General features: G+C 33.0%; 1 protein-coding gene across 1 annotated transcript in view; it reads right to left on the minus strand.

Annotated features, from left to right (window-relative positions):
- The window catches only part of LOC109048836 (mitogen-activated protein kinase kinase kinase 5-like), a 43,989-nt gene that overhangs the window by 20,351 nt on the left and 5,039 nt on the right, over positions 1-18,599 (minus strand). Inside the window, exons 2-8 of the mRNA XM_042747428.1 lie at positions 13,712-13,851; positions 12,518-12,541; positions 10,863-11,056; positions 4,710-4,878; positions 3,226-3,332; positions 1,464-1,634; positions 1,200-1,312 (exon numbers count right to left, since the gene is read on the minus strand). Of these exons, the coding sequence (XP_042603362.1) occupies positions 1,200-1,312; positions 1,464-1,634; positions 3,226-3,332; positions 4,710-4,878; positions 10,863-11,056; positions 12,518-12,541; positions 13,712-13,851 (918 nt within the window). The remainder of the gene's footprint in view (positions 1-1,199; positions 1,313-1,463; positions 1,635-3,225; positions 3,333-4,709; positions 4,879-10,862; positions 11,057-12,517; positions 12,542-13,711; positions 13,852-18,599) is intronic.

Genomic DNA, 18,599 nt, shown 5'->3' on the forward strand with positions numbered 1-18,599 from the left:
ATCGATTAACATATAAATACAAACACAATCACTTATTCATTTATAAAAAATGTCAATCCATTAAATATAATTAAATTATAATATGAATTATATGATTATAAATATAGATGTAAATATTTTCAAAATATATACTGCATGTGTGTCTATTTATATATACATTATAAATATACACAGAACACACACATATATCATGCAAACAAAAACTTTTATTTTGTATGCAAATAATCGTGATTAATCATTTGACAGCACTAAGAGGCATATTAATATATGGGAGACTTATTAATATTGATATATATTTGATATGTTGGTTACTCTCACTAATATGTGACCCTGAACCACAAAACCAGTCTTAAGTGTCAATTTTTCAAAACTGAGATTTATAAATCATCTGAAAGCTGAATAAATAATCTCTCCATTGATGTATGATTTGTTAGGAGGACAATATTTGGCTGAGATACAACTATTTAAAAATCTGAAATTTGAGGGTATAAAAAAATCTAAATACTGAGAAAATCATCTTTAAAGTTGTTCAAATGAAGTTCTTAGCAATGCATATTACGAATTAAAAATTAAGTTTTGATATATTTACGGTAGGAAATTTACAAAATATCTTCATGGAACATGATCTTTACTTAATATCCTAATGATTTTTGCCATAAAAGAAAAATCTATAATTTTGACCCATACAATGTATTTTTGGATATTGCTACAAATATATCGACTTATGACTGGTTTTGTGCTCCGGGGTCACATACATGAGACAGACAAGAGCATGCGCTCTATTTGAGAAAGGAGGACACTCTTTATTAGGAAGTATCAACAGTACTATTTTGGAAAATGACAACATTAATATGCAATTTAATATTTTTATATTGCCATATTTTGTGTCCATAATAAAGAAAACCAATGCAGACAGATTTTTTTTATTTCTTATGACACCAAAAAATAAAAAAAAATACCAAAAAATATATGCACAGCTAAACTGATTTAATATATTATTAACAAAATACTTTTTCATATGAGTGTGGGTAATACAATTTTTCTTTCTTATGAAAATATTTCTTATGACACCAGTCAGTAAAAAAGTGCTTTAAATAAATGAATAAATAAATACATAAAGTTTGCCCCAGCACTTTTATAGCAGTGGTCAAATAGATGAGTGCCAACCCAGTATTATACAACCTGTCAATCAAACGCACCTACTTTACGCAGCTCAAAGGAGGAGTCAAACTGATGTCCAGCAGCCAGGAGCAGCACTGCATAGTTTATACCAGAGTGCAGCGTGGGCTCCGATTCAAAACCTTTTCTAAACCTGTACATGATAAAAAAAAAGCAAAAAAAAAAAGGTACAGTACAATGCTATTGCTTCTGTTACTATGGCCACTTTACTGATGAATCTCACAAAAGCTGTCAAAAACGGCAATGGTCCTATAAATAGATCTTTTTCACCCTCAAGTCCTCACCAGTGCATGCCTTGATCTCTGCTATCCGTGTCGGTGAAATGAGAGTCCAGGAACATATCCTTATAGATTCGTCCTACCAAACAATAAATATCCGATGCCACCTGCTCATCTGAGTTCACCAATGGCAACATAATGTCCAGAGCCTTCTGTCTGTCTCCTGCTAGGTTTCTCCTGCAGAGACAGACCAAAAAGAGACTGTGAAATTCAGAAAATAACTAGGGATGTAACGATTAACCGCGAGCCGGTTGAAAATCGATTCAAATGTGTGACGATTCAAATCGGTTGAGATGCTAAACAAATAACGATGCATTTAGGGGCAGGAGTTTATATGAATGCATGTCTGAGGAGAACTTACTGTCTTTAGAAGAGTTTAGATGGTATTTTTCTTTTCATCTAGCCTCTGTATAATGCATATTAAAGTTCATAAGCGCAGCGCTGCTTTGTTTACAGCGGTAACCAAGAAAACGCTTTAAGCGCCACCTGCTGGCAGAGACTGAATCTGCGTCTCGTTCAGCTCGTCTGCGGTTTCTGTTTCATGCCGATGTTTTTTTATGTATAGATTCACAAAACTGAAGTCAAAACAGTTTTTGCTTCTAAATGATACAATCTAAAAAAAATAAAAAAATTCTAATGTTGCATGTATGCAGCATCTTTGTTTGGATCATGATTAAAATGAAATCAATACCTCTAATAAAAAATGGAAAGAACACAGACAAAGCCTTATTTTGTTTACATGAAGAGATTTATTTTATTTGTGTTATTTTTGGCCTTGTTTTAAAATTTCAATTTAGTTTTATTATTTACATTTACATTATATTTAAGTTTTGTCATTTAGCAGACACTTTTATCCAAAGTGACTTACAAATAAAGACAATAGAAGCAATCAAAACCAACAAAAGAGCTTAAATATGCAAGTGCTATTTTAGTATATTATATTTCAATTTCACAAAGAAACATGCAGCATTTTGTCAAAGCAATAATAAAAGGACACATTTAATTTATAATTTATCTTAAATCTCATTTTTTTTAAAAATAAAATAAAATCATGAATCGAATCGTGAGTTGAGTGAATCGTTACATCCCTAAAAATAACCAAAAAAAAAAATAATATTCACGAACAAAAATATATAAACCTTCAACTATATGAAATCCATTCAAAAGTCTACAACGCAATCAAACTTTTCAACTCCATAAACCAGTAAATTCTACAAATCACTGAACCAATGGTAGTAAAGTAACACTGACTGAACCAATGGTGTGAGTCTGGAACAAGGCAATGTTTTCAGAAGATCTCTCATCAATGGTCTTTAGGATTTTATTCATATACTACTGCATGTCCAAGTGCTGCATGTTATTTCTATTTCACTCAGTTTGTAGTAAAATCTCATTGCCCCTCTTCACATTACTGTATACACTACGTTCAAAAGAGAAAAGAGATGTTTAAGGAAATCAATATTTTTATTTATCTTAAGGACCAAATCAGCATATTAGAATGATTTCTCGAGGATCATGTGACACAATTTCTATTTCACAATATTTCTGGTCTTACTGTATTTCTGATCAAATAACTGCAGCCTTGGTGAGCTTAGTGAGGCCTAACTCAAAAACATCCACTTTTGATCGCGGTATATTAAACATCAGATTCTGATGAGCTGTGATTATGATTATGTGGTGTCACACAGCCTTTTAACATTCAGTGTAAAGAGAGAAATCATTTGATGTTGTAAACCTAGTTAGGACACAGTAAGATGTTCAGTGTCACCTGTTGAGGGCAAAGGCGTAGTGGAACTTTATGTGAGGATGAGCCACTGGGTCAAAGGTCGGCAGATTTTCCAGTGTTTCAACTAAGTTCACAATGGATTCATAATCCTACAAACAGATAACCACAAAACAAAATAAAAAACGTTCACACAAAATCAATATTTATTGTACAGTATTATAAAATTACGCTCATTTACAACACATGAAAAAACAGATACGAAGGAAAATCGTAAAGAATAATTCTGTCATAAAAGTACATTCAGTTCCTTTGCGTACTGTATTTCTTATACCTTTAGTAAATAATAAAAAAACACAATGTTCAGACACAACAATTCTAAAATCGATTCGCTTCCTACTTCATTCAAACAAAAGCACTAAAATATTAATGACATCCTCTTAAATAAGAGTTAGAGTCTGAACTGACTGCACATTATCAGCAACCACAAAAACATAATTAATTAACCCTTTGACACATTTTCTTTTACTTTGATGCTTTGATAAAAAAGTTCAATGTATTATGTACTGCACTACACTATAATTTTCAACTTGAAAGCAAGTGAATGAATGCAATAATGTCTGATTCATGAACAAACAGTTCTTTTGATACGTTTATGTTAGCAAATTAGACTGAACAATTATTAAAACCCGTATCAAGTATGTGATGTCTGCTGATGATGTACAAAAACCAATGAATCAAGTTGAAACAAGAATGATTCATTTAAACAAATTGAATCACCCAAATGAGTCAAACTTCTAAATACTAAAACAAATCTGCAAAAAGTCTTAATGATTATGACATTACAATTATTACTATATGACCGGCCACATTTTTACATTAACACCCACTAAATTCTGTTGAACAATGCTGGCATGCAGCGGTTAGCAAACATAAAGAGGTTATTAACATACACAAACTTAAAAGTCCTGTAACAAAAACCACTCTTTTAATTTTGAGGCTTTAAGAATGAAACGTGTGATGAAATTAAATTATGAATGGTTTTTTAGTGCACTTACTACAAGTGGGCATCAGCGATAAATGCTATGAAAGTGTAGAATGTGGCTTGATAGGAGAGAAATGAATTTGAGGAAGTGAATGTAACAGAAGTTAGGGAAACTACGTCACTAGTTAACAGTCATTTATCATGCTCTTTACTTCTCAAGTCACTTACTGCCAAGTTATAGCAGACTTCCTGTTCTCTTCTTATCCATTTTTAACAAGAAAGGCACTAACAGTTTCTCTGAGCACATCTGTACTGAAATGATCGGTGCACAGCTTCAACATACACAACCGATAGTCCTTTAATTGCAGTGTAGTGCATTTTTATTCTGCTTTGGGTGTTTTTAGTGTAACAAAAAATGAACTAGCATAGATACCAGCGCATACACCAGTGCATCTTTAAAGTTAAACAGAACTGTGATGAATAATATTTCAAATATTTTGCCGTCACTGTGAAGAACAACCAGCAGTGTATGTGATGCAGTCACCTGGATATCTCTGTATGACAGGAGGAGGTTGATGACGACATCGGCTGAAAGACACTCGACGTTATCGAGCCGCTGCTGGATCCGTCGGAGTTCAGCCGCTAGCTCTGCTCCAGTGTAAAGCTCACGCGCTTTACGAATCTCATTCAGAACCGTCTCACGGAAGTACTGGCTACACAAGCACACAAAACAGACAAAAGGAAACGTTAGTGAACTATGCAAGAATGGAAATACACATTGCAGATTCACAGAAGTTATCATCATACACTCACACTAAGCAAACAATTTTAGGAACAACATTTCAGCCCCAAAGTTGATTAGTATGGGCAGTGCATTACAGCATCTGAGCCTCCACTGATGGCTACCAGCATATTCAGTATATAATGACCCGAAACTTCAATACATAGGGGCAAAAATGCCCCTGTATAAGTCTGTTTTACACTTACATATAACATAGTTAAGCACACAAAAGCACAATACTTTTAATAATGTTTATTTCGCCAACAAAAATAGTTCCAAGATAAAGCAATCACAGAATAGTTGTGCGACCCCAAGCACAACAGAGTGGTGTTTCGTTCCTGAATACATCAGCGTTTTTGCACAAATCAATTCAATGAGCCATTCATTACAACATTAATGCTTGCTCCTGAATAAATCAGCCGATTGAATGAATTGATTAAATGAATGCCTCAAAGACCATCTCAATAAGACAGTGCCTTTGTATATTTTCAATATTCAGACTACACTGCCCGTCCAAAACAAAAAAAAGTCACACACTGTAATATTGCATCGGACTGCCTTTAGCTTTGATTATGGCATGCATTCGCTGTGGCATCATTTCGATAAGCTTCTGCAATGTCACAACATTTATTCCTGTCCAGAGTTGCATTCATTTTTCGCCAGGATCTTGTATTGAAGATGGGAGAGTCGGACCGCTGCGCAAAGTCCTCTCCAGCACATCCCAAAGATTCTCATCGGGGTAAAGGTTTGACTCTGGACTCTGTGGTGGCCAGTCCAGGTGTGAAAATGATGTTGCATGCTCACTGAACCACTCTTTCACAATTTGAGCCCGATGAATCCTGGCATTGTCATCTTGGAATATGCCCGTGCCATCAGGGAAGAACAAATGAATTGATGGAATAACCTGGTCATTCGGTATATTCAGGCAGTCAGCTGACCTCATTCTTTGGGCACATAACATAATCATCCATGCAGTAATTATCCAATGGGAGGATCTTAAATATTTGCTTAGTTAAATCCAGGTGGTGACTTTTTTTTTGGATGGGCTGTGTATTTTGAAAACATTAATTTCATAGCATTATTATTAACAAACTTGATGTGGGTCACGCTCCTATAATGTGATAGCACTTACAGCTCTATTCAGAATCTTGCCAAGAAAAAAAACAAAAATCAAATAATATATCAAAAAAAATTAATTAATATGTGGTTTGAATAAAATATATGCTTCATATAGACAAATATCATAATACAGCTCATACTTTCCATCTGCACTGCTTTTTCAAACACCAAACATTAATTGATGCCACTTTGATCATTTATTTTTAAATGAATTATTGCCTGCATGGTGATTAGATTTTACTTATAACTTATATACAGTACAGGTCAAAAGTTTGGAAACATTTCTATTTTTAATGTTTTTGAAAGAAGTTTCTTCTGCTCATCAAGCCTGCATTTATTTGATCAAAAATACAGAAAAAAACAGAAATATTGTGAAATATTATTACAACTTAAAATAATAGTTTTTCTATTTGAATATACTTTAAAAAAATAATTTATTCCTGTGATGCAAAGCTGAATTTTCAGCATCATTACTCCAGCCTTCAGTGTCACATGTAACATCCAGTCTATCACATGATCATTTAGAAATCATTCTAATATTCTGATTTATTATGAGTGTTTGAAAACAGTTCTGCTCTCTAATATATTTGATGAATAAAAGGTTAAAAAAAAAACTGCATTTATTCAAAATAAAAAAAAACATTATAATAATATATATTCTAATAATATATTTTCTTTACGATCACTTTTATCAATTTAAACACATCCTTGCTGAATAAAAGTAATTGGTTTTATTTTAAAAAAAAAGAAAGAAAAAAAAAATACTGACCCCAATTACTGTCCAGTAGTGTATATTGTTATTACACAAATATTTATATTTTAAAAACATAGCTTCTTTTTCTTTTACTTTTTATTCATCAAAGTATCCTAAAAAAGTATCACATGTTCTGAAAAAATATTAAGAGCAGCAGAACTGTTTCCAACTTTGATTAATGAATCATCATATTAGAATGATTTCTAAAGGATCATGTGATAATGATCCTAAAAATTCAGCTTTGCATCACAGAAATAAATGATAATTTAAAGTATAATAAATTTAAAAACAATTATTTTAAATTGTAATAATATATCACAATATTACATTTTTTTTCTGTATTTTTAATCAAATAAATGCAGGCTTGATGAGCAGAAGAAACTTCTTGGTCTGTACTGTATATCTCATATATATCTTCATGTATATATGGACTGGAACTGAAACAATGTGAAAAACGACATACAAATAATACTTAAGGGTGGGTGACCAAAACCATATGATGTGTCACTCTGTTCATGGCTGTTGTATTACTGCTATAAATGACTTTCGATTAGCTGTGAGATGAAAATGAGAAGTGAGGAGATAAAGGAGGTAGTGAGCTCCCACCAGGTGTTGGTCTTGCAGCTGGTGAGCAGCTGAGTGAGTCTGTCCAGCAGGGGCATACAGATGGGCCCCAGCAGGGCCTCAAAGCTGGGCTGCATCAGTTCACTCAGACCCTTCATCAGACTGCTCTCACAGCAGTACACCTTATTCTGAGGCGTCACCATGTATGGGATGAACGTGTAGTTAGCGGCACATGTCTGGAAAAAGAGCAAATAGGAAACATGTCTGGAAGATGAGCAAACACTGATGAATAATGGATCATGATAATATATACAGTACAGACCAAAAGTTTGGAAACATTACTATTTTTTGTGTTTTTGAAAGAAGTTTCTTCTGCTCATCAAGCCTGCATTTTCAAAAAAATCAAAAATACAGATAAAAAATGTAATATTGTGATATATTATTACAATTAAAAAATAATTGTTTTTAAATTTTAATTATACTTTTAAATTATCATTTATTTCTGTGATGCAAAGCGAATTTTTAGGATCATTATCACATGATCCTTTAGAAATCATTCTAATATGATGATTCATTATCAAAGTTGGAAACAGTTCTGCTGCTTAATATTTTTTCAGAACATGTGATACTTTTTTAGGATACCTTGATGAATAAAAAGTAAAAAAAAAAAAAAAAAAGAAGCTATGTTTTTAAAATATAAAGTATTTTGTAATAACAATATACACTACTGGTCAGTAATTTTTGGGGTCAGTAATTTTTTTTTTTTCTTTCTTTTTTTTAAATAAAAATCAATACTTTATTCAGCAAGGATGTGTTACATTGATAAAAAGTGATAGTAAAGAAAATATATTATTAGAATATATATTATTAGAATTTTTATTTTTATTTTGAATAAATGCAGTTCTTTTTAACCTTTTATTCATCAAATATATTGGACAGCAGAACTGTTTCCAACACTCAAAAAAATCAGAATATTAGAATGATTTCTAAATGATCATGTGATAGACTGGATGTTACATGTGACACTGAAGGCTGGAGTAATGATGCTGAAAATTCAGCCTTGCATCACAGGAAATAAATTATTTTTTTAAAGTATATTCAAATAGAAAACTAGTATTTTAAGTTTTAATAATATTTCACAATATTACAGTTTTTTTTCTGTATTTTTGATCAAATAAATGCAGGCTTGATGAGCAGAAGAAACTTCTTTCAAAAACATTAAAAAACTAGTAATGTTTTCCAAACTTTTGGTCTGTACTATGTATATATATATATATATATATATATATGTATAAACATTTGATTTAGAGTCATTTGGCAGATTGTTGTTTTCTTGGTCTCCTAAAGTATATCAAGTTAACTCATAAACCCCCACAATTAATACTTCCCTTAATAAAAAAATTTTTGTTGGCAAAAAATTATAAAATCCTACAACAAAGCTTGTTGCAAAAGTCTCAAACACCAAAAAAAAATAAAAAAAAATAAATAAATAAATAAAATAAAAATAATGTCTGTCAAATTGCTTCTCTCCTACAACATGATACAACCAAACATAAAAAATGAAGTTTTCCTTTTCCATGTTTTCAGGTTTGCGATCAAACCGATTAACCTACATGAATAACAGCACAAACTTAAGAAAGGAGGCAACAGAAAGACTTCTTCTTTCTGTTTGAAAATGACAGTGACTTAACATGCGGCAGAGAGGAAGTAAAAGATTAAGACTTACCATATTCTTCTGACATATCACCTCCTGTATGAGACAAAAACAGCAGACCACAAATGAATTCAGGTGACGGATTATTTTTGAACTTTTGAACAACCACGAACTTGAATCTATCACAAACATCCTGTCTTGGAAATATGCCGTGCCATCAGGGGAAAACAAATGAATTGTGGAAACCTGGTCCAGTCGTATATTCAGGCAGTCAGCTGACCTCTCTTTGGCACATAACATAATCAGCCATGCAGGCAGTATTAATCCCTGGGAGGATCTAAATATGTTGCCTTATTAAATCCAGTGGGGACTTTTTTTTGGATGGGCTGTGTATTTTGAACATTATTTCATAGCATTTATACAACTTGATTGGGTCACGCTATCCTTAATGTGATAGCACTTAAAGCTCTATTCAGAATGCTTTGCCAGCCACAGAGCACCACTCAGCATAGATTACCAAAAATTAATTACTATGTTGGGTTTGAATAAAATAGTATGCTTCATATAGACAAATATCATAATACAGCTCATACTTTCCATCTGCACTGCTTTTTCAAACACCAAACATTATTGATGCCAACTTTGATCCATTTAATTTTTAAATGAATTATTGCACTGCATGGTGATTTAGATTTTACTTATAACTTATATACAGTACATGGTCAAAGTTTGCAACATGTTCTATTTTTACATGTGTTTTTGAAAGAAGTTTCATTCTGCGCTCATCAAGCCTGCATTATTTGATCAAAAATACAGAAAAAACAGAAATATTGTGAAATAGATTACAACTTAAAGAATAATAGTTTTCTATTTGAATATACTTTAAAAAAATAATTTAGTTCCTGTGATGCAAAGCTGAATGTTCAAGCATCATTAACTCCAGCCTTCAGTGGTCACATGTAACATCCACCTATTCTATCACATGATCATTTAGAAATCATTCTAATATTCGTGATGTTATATGAGTGTTTGGAAACAGTTCTGCTCCTAATATATTTGATTAATAAACAGGTTACAAAGAACTGCATTTATTCAAAATAAAAAAAAATATAATAATATAATTCTAATAATATATTTTCTTTACGATCACTTTTTATCAATTTAACACATCCTTGCTGAATAAAAGTATTGGTTTTAATTTTAAAAAAGAAAGAATCAGAAAAAAAGTTATGACCCCAATTACTGTCCAGTAGTGTATATTGTTATTACAAAATATTTATATTTAAAAAACATAGCTTCTTTTTTTCTTTTACTTTTTATTCATCAAAGTATCCTAAAAAGTAGTCACATGTTCTGAAAAAATATTAAGCACAGAACTGTGTTCCAAACTTGGATAATGATCATCAATATTAAATGATTTCTAAAGGATCAGGGATAATGATCCTAAAAAATTCAGCTTTGCATCACAGAACATAAATGATAATTTAAAGTATAATAAATTTAAAAACCAATTATTGTTAAATTGTAATACGCTATCACAATATTACATTTTTTTTCTGTATTTTTAATCAAATAAATGCAGGCTTGATGAGCAGACGAAACTTCTGGGTCTGGACTGTATATCTCATATATATCTTCATGTATATATGGACTGGAACTGAAACAATGTGAAAAACGACATACAAATATATACTTAAGGTGTGGTGACCAAACCATATGATGTGTCACTCTGTCATGGCTGTTGTATTACTGCTATAAATGACTTTCGATTAGCTGTGAGATGAAAATGAGAAGTGAGGAGATAAAGGAGGTAATGAGCTCCCACCAGGTGTTGGTCTTGCAGCTGGTGAGCAGCTGAGTGAGTCTGTCCAGCAGGGGCATACAGATGGGCCCCAGCAGGGCCTCAAAGCTGGGCTGCATCAGTTCACTCAGACCCTTCATCAGACTGCTCTCACAGCAGTACACCTTATTCTGAGGCGTCACCATGTATGGGATGAACGTGTAGTTAGCGGCACATGTCTGGAAAAAGAGCAAATAGGAAACATGTCTGGAAGATGAGCAAACACTGATGAATAATGGATCATGATAATATATACAGTACAGACCAAAAGTTTGGAAACATTACTATTTTTTGTGTTTTTGAAAGAAGTTTCTTCTGCTCATCAAGCCTGCATTTATTTAATCAAAAATACAGATAAAAAATGTAATATTGTGATATATTATTACAATTTAAAATAATTGTTTTTAAATTTATTATACTTTAAATTATCATTTATTTCTGTGATGCAAAGCTGAATTTTTAGGATCATTATCACATGATCCTTTAGAAATCATTCTAATATGATGATTCATTATCAAAGTTGGAAAACAGTTCTGCTGCTTAATATTTTTTCAGAACATGTGATACTTTTTTAGGATACCTTGATGAATAAAAAGTAAAAAAAAAAAAAAAAAAGAAGCTATGTTTTTAAAATATAAATATTTTGTAATAACAATATACACTACTGGTCAGTAATTTGGGGCCAGTAATTTTTTTTTTCTTTCTTTTTTTAAAATAAAATCAATACTTTTATTCAGCAAGGGATGTGTTAAATTGATAAAAAGTGATAGTAAAGAAAATAAATTATTAGAATATATATTATTTCGAATTTTTATTTTTATTTTGAATAAATGCAGTTCTTTTTAACCTTTTATTCATCAAATATATTAGACAGCAGAACTGTTTCCAACACTCATAATAAATCAGAATATTAGAATTTCTAAATGATCATGTGATAGACTGGATGTTACATGTGACACTGAAGGCTGGAGTAATGATGCTGAAAATTCAGCCTTGCATCACAGGAATAAATTATTTTTTTAAAGTATATTCAAATAGAAAACTAGTATTTTAAGTTTTAATAATATTTCACAATATTACAGTTTTTTTTCTGTATTTTTGATCAAATAAATGCAGGCTTGATGAGCAGAAGAAACTTCTTTCAAAAACATTAAAAATAGTAATGTTTCCAAACTTTTGGTCTGTACTATGTATATATATATATATATATATATATGTATAAACATTTGATTTAGAGTCATTTGGCAGTTTGCTGTTTTCTTGGCCTCCTACAGTATATCATGTTAACTCATAAACCTCTACGAGTTATCCTGCCCCTAATTATTTTGTTGGCTAAAACAATTTTTGGTACCTAATTATAAAATCCTACAACAAAGCTTGTTGGAAAAGTCTTAAACACCAAAAAAAAAATAAAAATAAATAATGTCTGTCAAATTGCTTCTCTCCTACAACATGATACAACCAAACATAAAAAATGAAGTTTTCTTTTTCCATGTTTTCAGGTTTGCAATCAAACCGATTAACCTACATGAATAACAGCACAAACTTAAGAAAGGAGGCAAAGAAAGACTTTCTTCTTTCTGTTTGAAAATGACAGTGAATTAACATGCGGCAGAGAGGAAGTAAAGATTAAGACTTACCATATTCTTCTGACATATCACCTCCTGTATGAGACAAACAGCAGACACAAATGAATTCAGGTGATATGAACAACCAGGACTGAAATCTATCACAAACATCCTGAAGAACATACTGTGTCTGAAGATTCTGAATAACTGTGTGTGTGTGTGTGTGTGTGTGTGTGTGTGTGTGTGTGTGTGTGTGTGTGTGTGTGTGTGTGTGTGTGTGTGTGTGTGACCGTGTTCAGAACACTGTAATGGTTTTACTAGTTCTGAGGTATATTCTGTTTCTGTTGAGTATGCGAGGTGCCATTTGCTCAACTTAGCCATCCATTTCCATTTACACCAATAAATCAAAAGTGATCACTGTTACTGTCAGCACCTTGCTGGGTTTCATTAAACTTTTAAAGCACTGTGTCATGTTTGATTTAAAAACAATTTCTCCTATACCAGTTTAATTTGCAGAGAAAAACAAAAAGCCCTTGTTTGGCTGACATCCTTAAGAGTGTAATCTGATGTTTTCACATTAATGCCTGTTCTGCAATTCTTAATTCCAGTCATGATAAACTGGACATGGTAAACATTCACTGTAATAACGTCACGATTCTTCAACAAATGTAGCATGCGATTTTTTTATTGATGCATATTGTAAGGTGTTTCCTGAAACTGCAATTCCTATGCAATGCACTTCATTCTGAACATCTGTGTGCGTGTGTGTTTGGCAAGCACAATCCTCCACTAAATTCTGCCTAGTAATAAAATCACTGCCTTAAAGAGCTCATCTAAATATATCTCATATTATGCAATTTACTCCCCACTCACCCGGCATAATTCCATTTACTAATGTAAAGTAATAAGAGAGGTGTGTGACCTTGCCAGGAGGATCTCCATGACAATAATGCCTGCCTTCAATTCACTGTGGTAATAAAAACCTCCAGTATATCATTGTGATGAAACTGTTGGAAATCATGCACTGCAAATAATGTGGATTGTATTAATAATTTGAGTTCGTCCAATAAATTTGTGAGCACGCTTTTTGCTTACAACACTCAGCGTTCCTCCTACTAACCCAAAGTAAATGTATATTACAATAAATGTATGTGCAACACACCATGATGCACTTTTTTGTGAAGCAAGACAAAATTTTCCACCTTTTTGCAACCCTACCAATTTGATTCTTGATTCGGGTGACACTGAGACAAAAGACTTTCTGACCTGAAGCGAGTGCAGCGAGTCTGAGTTGAGATCACAGTAAAGAATGATGTTGTTGGCCATGCTGAAACTCTCTCTCACACCCAAGTGATAGAAGAGAGAGGGCTGCCGAAATGCATCCGTCATTTCAACCACCGCGATATCTGTGAACAGAGACAGAGAGTGCTCACATATTCTGAAACACTTTTACCCAGACCTGACAGACAGACAGAGACAGTGTGGCAGTTATTTTCTATCGGGCCTGTCCCTACAGCTGAGCTCAACACCCTACACGCCGCATTTAAATATCAGCAGGAAGTCAGTTCCTCTGTTTGCATGCATATGTGCCAGAGCTGTTGTCTCAGTTAATGATAGAGAATGCACAAAGCAACATACATTCCTTAGCAGAAGGACATGTCGAATGTATGAGCATCTAGTGTCTTCTAGCTCAAATAAATCTGAACAGTGAAAGGATCTGTTGGAATGTCTTCATTCTCCATGCTTTATAGTTGTATCACAAATACATGAGGTGAGGAAAATCGATTTACATACACAAATCAAAACATTTTGAAGGACACGAAGACAATTTGGGTCTACTGGGGAAACAAAATCATCTTTAAAATATATCTTACCCTGCTCTTTGGTCATAACAGCTGCTGGACAGTAAAATGGCACGCTTTACTGAGACGGCTATTCTAAAAAAACTCGAGGAATTATTTTGTAAAAATTTAAATATTATTATTTTATCACCTGTGCACAAATTCGCTGGATTCCACGTCACATCATCTTATAAATGAACACAAACACTGACTTCAGCGACCTCTGTGCCGTCTTTGTTATTGTGTTTGCGTATGCCAGTCAGTTCAGGACTGTGATTAGTTCACACTTGAATCTGATACTGGCCAAATTTAAAAAAATAATGTTACCAGTGTAGGGGGAAAAACTGATCCGTGCAATAAATCAGAATCGAGATGTGTAAGAGCCTTAGTAGCAAGTGTCTAGTCACAGTAACTACAGTAGTCAACATCTGAAGTGGATCAAAAAGTTAAAAGTTGTACTAAGACAAGAACGCACTTTGGTGTTAGGTTATAGAACAACTCTGATGAAAGGCTTCGATCCACTATAAATGTTGACTAGTGTAGATATCCACAAGCTGATCTGTATATCGCCTCTGAAATAATGCATAATACTTTTGGACAGCCGAAAATTCTCAAAAAGACATTACCAGAGTCATACCACTGGAAGTAGTGGTTGACCAGTATGGGTTTTTCAGTGGCCAATGCAAATGTTGACCCAGGGCAGGGTGGCCTAAGGCTGATGTAACGTCTCAACATATTACAAATGAATGAAAAACTTTTGTACACGATATTTACTAAAATACTTTAATATTAGTTTAGAAAAAAAATTGAAATGTTTACAATCCATTGACAGAGCTGGCAAAAGACTTGATGCTTCTGTTAAACAATGTGTTGGTTATCAGACAATGTTGATCATCTCAGGATGGATCATCAGATCAGCATGTTTTTTTTAATTTATTTTTTATTTTTTATCTGAAGTTATACAGTTTTTCATTGCTGTGTTGCATAATAAGGTGATGTGTACAACAGAGCTTATAGTAAACTAATGTAATGTTAATGATTCATAGTTCAAGGGCTCCTAAATGTGAATGAGTTCATTTGTTAAACACGATGTTTAAATAATCATACAGGTCGTGTAAAAGGGATGCAAATGCATTGAATAATATCCAGCCACTGGTATAACAAAAACAACTGACAAGATATTATCAGGTCATTGGTTGTATATTTGTTTGGTTTTGGCTTCTTCCATGTTTCGAATCCAATTTTAAGAAAAATTCTGTCATCATTTACTCACCCACATGTCATTCAAAACCTGTATGACTTTCTTCCATGCGACACAAAATAGGTAAGACAACATTAGGCCATCACCCATTTGCAATTTATGGAAAACAGGTGCATTGAAAGTGAAAAGCCTTCCAGGTTGTCTTTCACTAACATCTGCTGCGCTGAATACTGCCGGTTATGTTCCATGGGAAAAGAAAGTCATACAGGTTTGGAACCTGTTAATGTGAGAAGGATGATCATTTCCAGCTGTGAATACAAGATCTAACATTCCAGTTCACAAAAGGAAATCAGATTTCACACATGCAAATGCAGTTTCGGATTCTCCCACATAAATCGGTCACAGCTCTGCACGTGTATTACTTTATTCAGTCACAAAGTGCACAAATCACATCAATGGGAAATGTCATGCAAGGCTGGTATAAGCTAGTAGTCATCCAACAAATGATTAGCGAGTTCAGTATTTTAATTTAACTGAGATACACAACTTTAGTGAATATGTGATTTTATGCCGCAGTGTGTTGTTGGACCCTTTCTCATAAGCACAGTTTATTATTTGAATATCTGCTAGTTACTCTCTTGAAGATACTAGTATGAATTTATTGCAAAAAATGCCTCTGATTGGGGTTTAGTGGACATGCTACACAGAGGTTTCTAAAGACTGACTTGTCGATTATGAACATTTGTAGCTTTGCCCATTCCTACAATGACAGGAAGCTGAAAAAATGCTTGACTTGAACGCAAACTAGATTTAGGTGGTTAACAGACAGCAGCGATCCTCTAATCATGTTCCTACGTAACTAATTACCATATAGCCAAAATACAAAGACAACAAGCAATTAGTGTTTATTAGCAAGATTGCAAAACTTTTAATTAACTGAAATCAAGCCATGATTTTCATTAATTAAACCACAACTTAAAGTACACGACTGTTAAAGTGGTACACAAAAGCTTCGAATGAGGCTTAGCTGAGTTCGAGTGTTAGGTTTTCTGAGTATTACTGTGAGTTTGTTTAAACAAAGAGGATCGATGTTGCTTGCAGACAGGCAGAAATCCATCCTGCTGACGTGCCAGACTGTACTGGCTGCACAATATAATTACTGAATGCAGCACGGCATCCAAAGATACAGAGTTTGGAGTAGAAATGACGCTGTGAGGGAAGCGAGTATGGACCATTCAATATGTTGAACTGTACTGAAAGCTGGAAGAGGGCTAAACGATTAATCAGAATAAAATGGAAATCATGATTTAGATTAATGGGCTTACTGAAATGGCAAAGGTTGTGATTTTTAATTAAATTTATATATGCACAGAGTCCGTAGTAAATGCTGCTTCATCTCTGCAAGCACTGTTAGTTTGAGTTGCTTACAACAACTCAACAGAAGCAACACATCTTTCCAAATTTGTAATGAGAAGCATTTATAAGCCTGATGTCGAACAAAAGAAAACATTTAATAGCATGGTTTTATTCCACAACACAAGTTGAACATTTGAAAGAAAAAAAAAAATTCTAAAATGTTATAAAGGATAGATTGGCAATGCATTATAAACACACTCCATTATTATGAAAATACCCAAGATGGCTTGAAGAACATAAACTATATAATGTCTAAACGCTTCTGTCTTCCTTTTATTAGGTTCAGCGATAGCTGGATGCCTTTATCCATATTAGGAAGTTCCTGAAGTTATTATTTCTGAGATCCATATGTGGAGTTTTCTTCTGGCTACGAGTATAAATGTGTTTAACGCTCAGTAATGCTCATTCCATCCTATTTTGGGTAAAAATAAGCAAAATAATATTTCTCTTTAAAGAAATTTCAAGTAAACATATTTTAATATTTTTTTTTTCCCCACAGTGAATGCATATTAGTTTCCCAAACCATTTATTTAAACACAGACACATTTTCTTGTGCATGGAGTAAGCATGAAGGATGTTGGCCTACAGGGTCATCTACGGGGTTTTTATACTACTTCCACATACAGTATAATTACAGTAGTAGCAATACTTTAGATGAGAGAACATTTCTATTCTTTGTACTGTAAATACTGTAGCATGTTGTACACCCTCAAACTCGTGTCTAATTGAGTTGCAGCACCAACTTCTTACATGTACTGTATTTTGAGGAACTGAGAGACGACTACCTAAGAGAAGCAGAACATCTTGTGTCAGAAAACTAAGAAAGGTATGGTAAATAAAGCCATTTATGATATTGTAATGCTATTTATTTTTTAATGTAATGTAACTGACCGTATCCTGTTTTGTCTTGCACACCAAGTTGACATTTAATTCTTTGGTATCTGAACTTTTCTTCTCTTTTCATGTACTGTAAGTGTATATTGTAATGAAAATTTCACTGTATATGGGCACCCCTCAGTTTATGTTGTATACTGAAAGAGGATATGTTTTTGACTAAAATATTTGACCTGGAAGTTTGAGGTTTGAACAAGCTGGTGTGTAGTTTTGAGATTGTGTTTATAGTTGAACTGTGTGATAGCAATAGAGAAAAACTGTAAAGGAATGGAAACCGTAAATGAATTTACCACACCTCCAAACAAAACAAACAAACTGACTAAATTAAAAAAATCATTATTTATATCATAATGGTACAATATTTCAGAATAAACCTTGTAGAGTTATAGGCTGCCTGCATGTTTACAGGTAACCAGAAAACTAACCAGAAAAATCACAATTAAATTTTCTCCCCAAATCACGCAGCCCTACACAGGAGTGTGTCATTTTACTAAAGGCACCAAACAGAACTACGAAAATAATGCCAATTTTCAAACAGTTTACCCATATGCTCCCCTTCGACTGTTTGGATGAACAGGAAGTTCCAGTTATTCTACCTTTTATAGTTCCTATACCACTGCACTTCATCTGCTTTCACTGTCATTTATCAGGATTTTTTTTTTTTTTTAAAGTTAATGATACAGACTAAAAACATTGAAGTTCATTAATGATTAATATACATGTGTAAATAGATGTATAACTGTAAAAAAAAAAAAAAAAAAGTTAATAAGAAACTATCAAAACTACTGTTATATTTAAAAAC

This window comes from Cyprinus carpio, chromosome B20 (assembly GCF_018340385.1).
Source record: "Cyprinus carpio isolate SPL01 chromosome B20, ASM1834038v1, whole genome shotgun sequence".
NCBI lineage: Eukaryota > Metazoa > Chordata > Actinopteri > Cypriniformes > Cyprinidae > Cyprinus > Cyprinus carpio.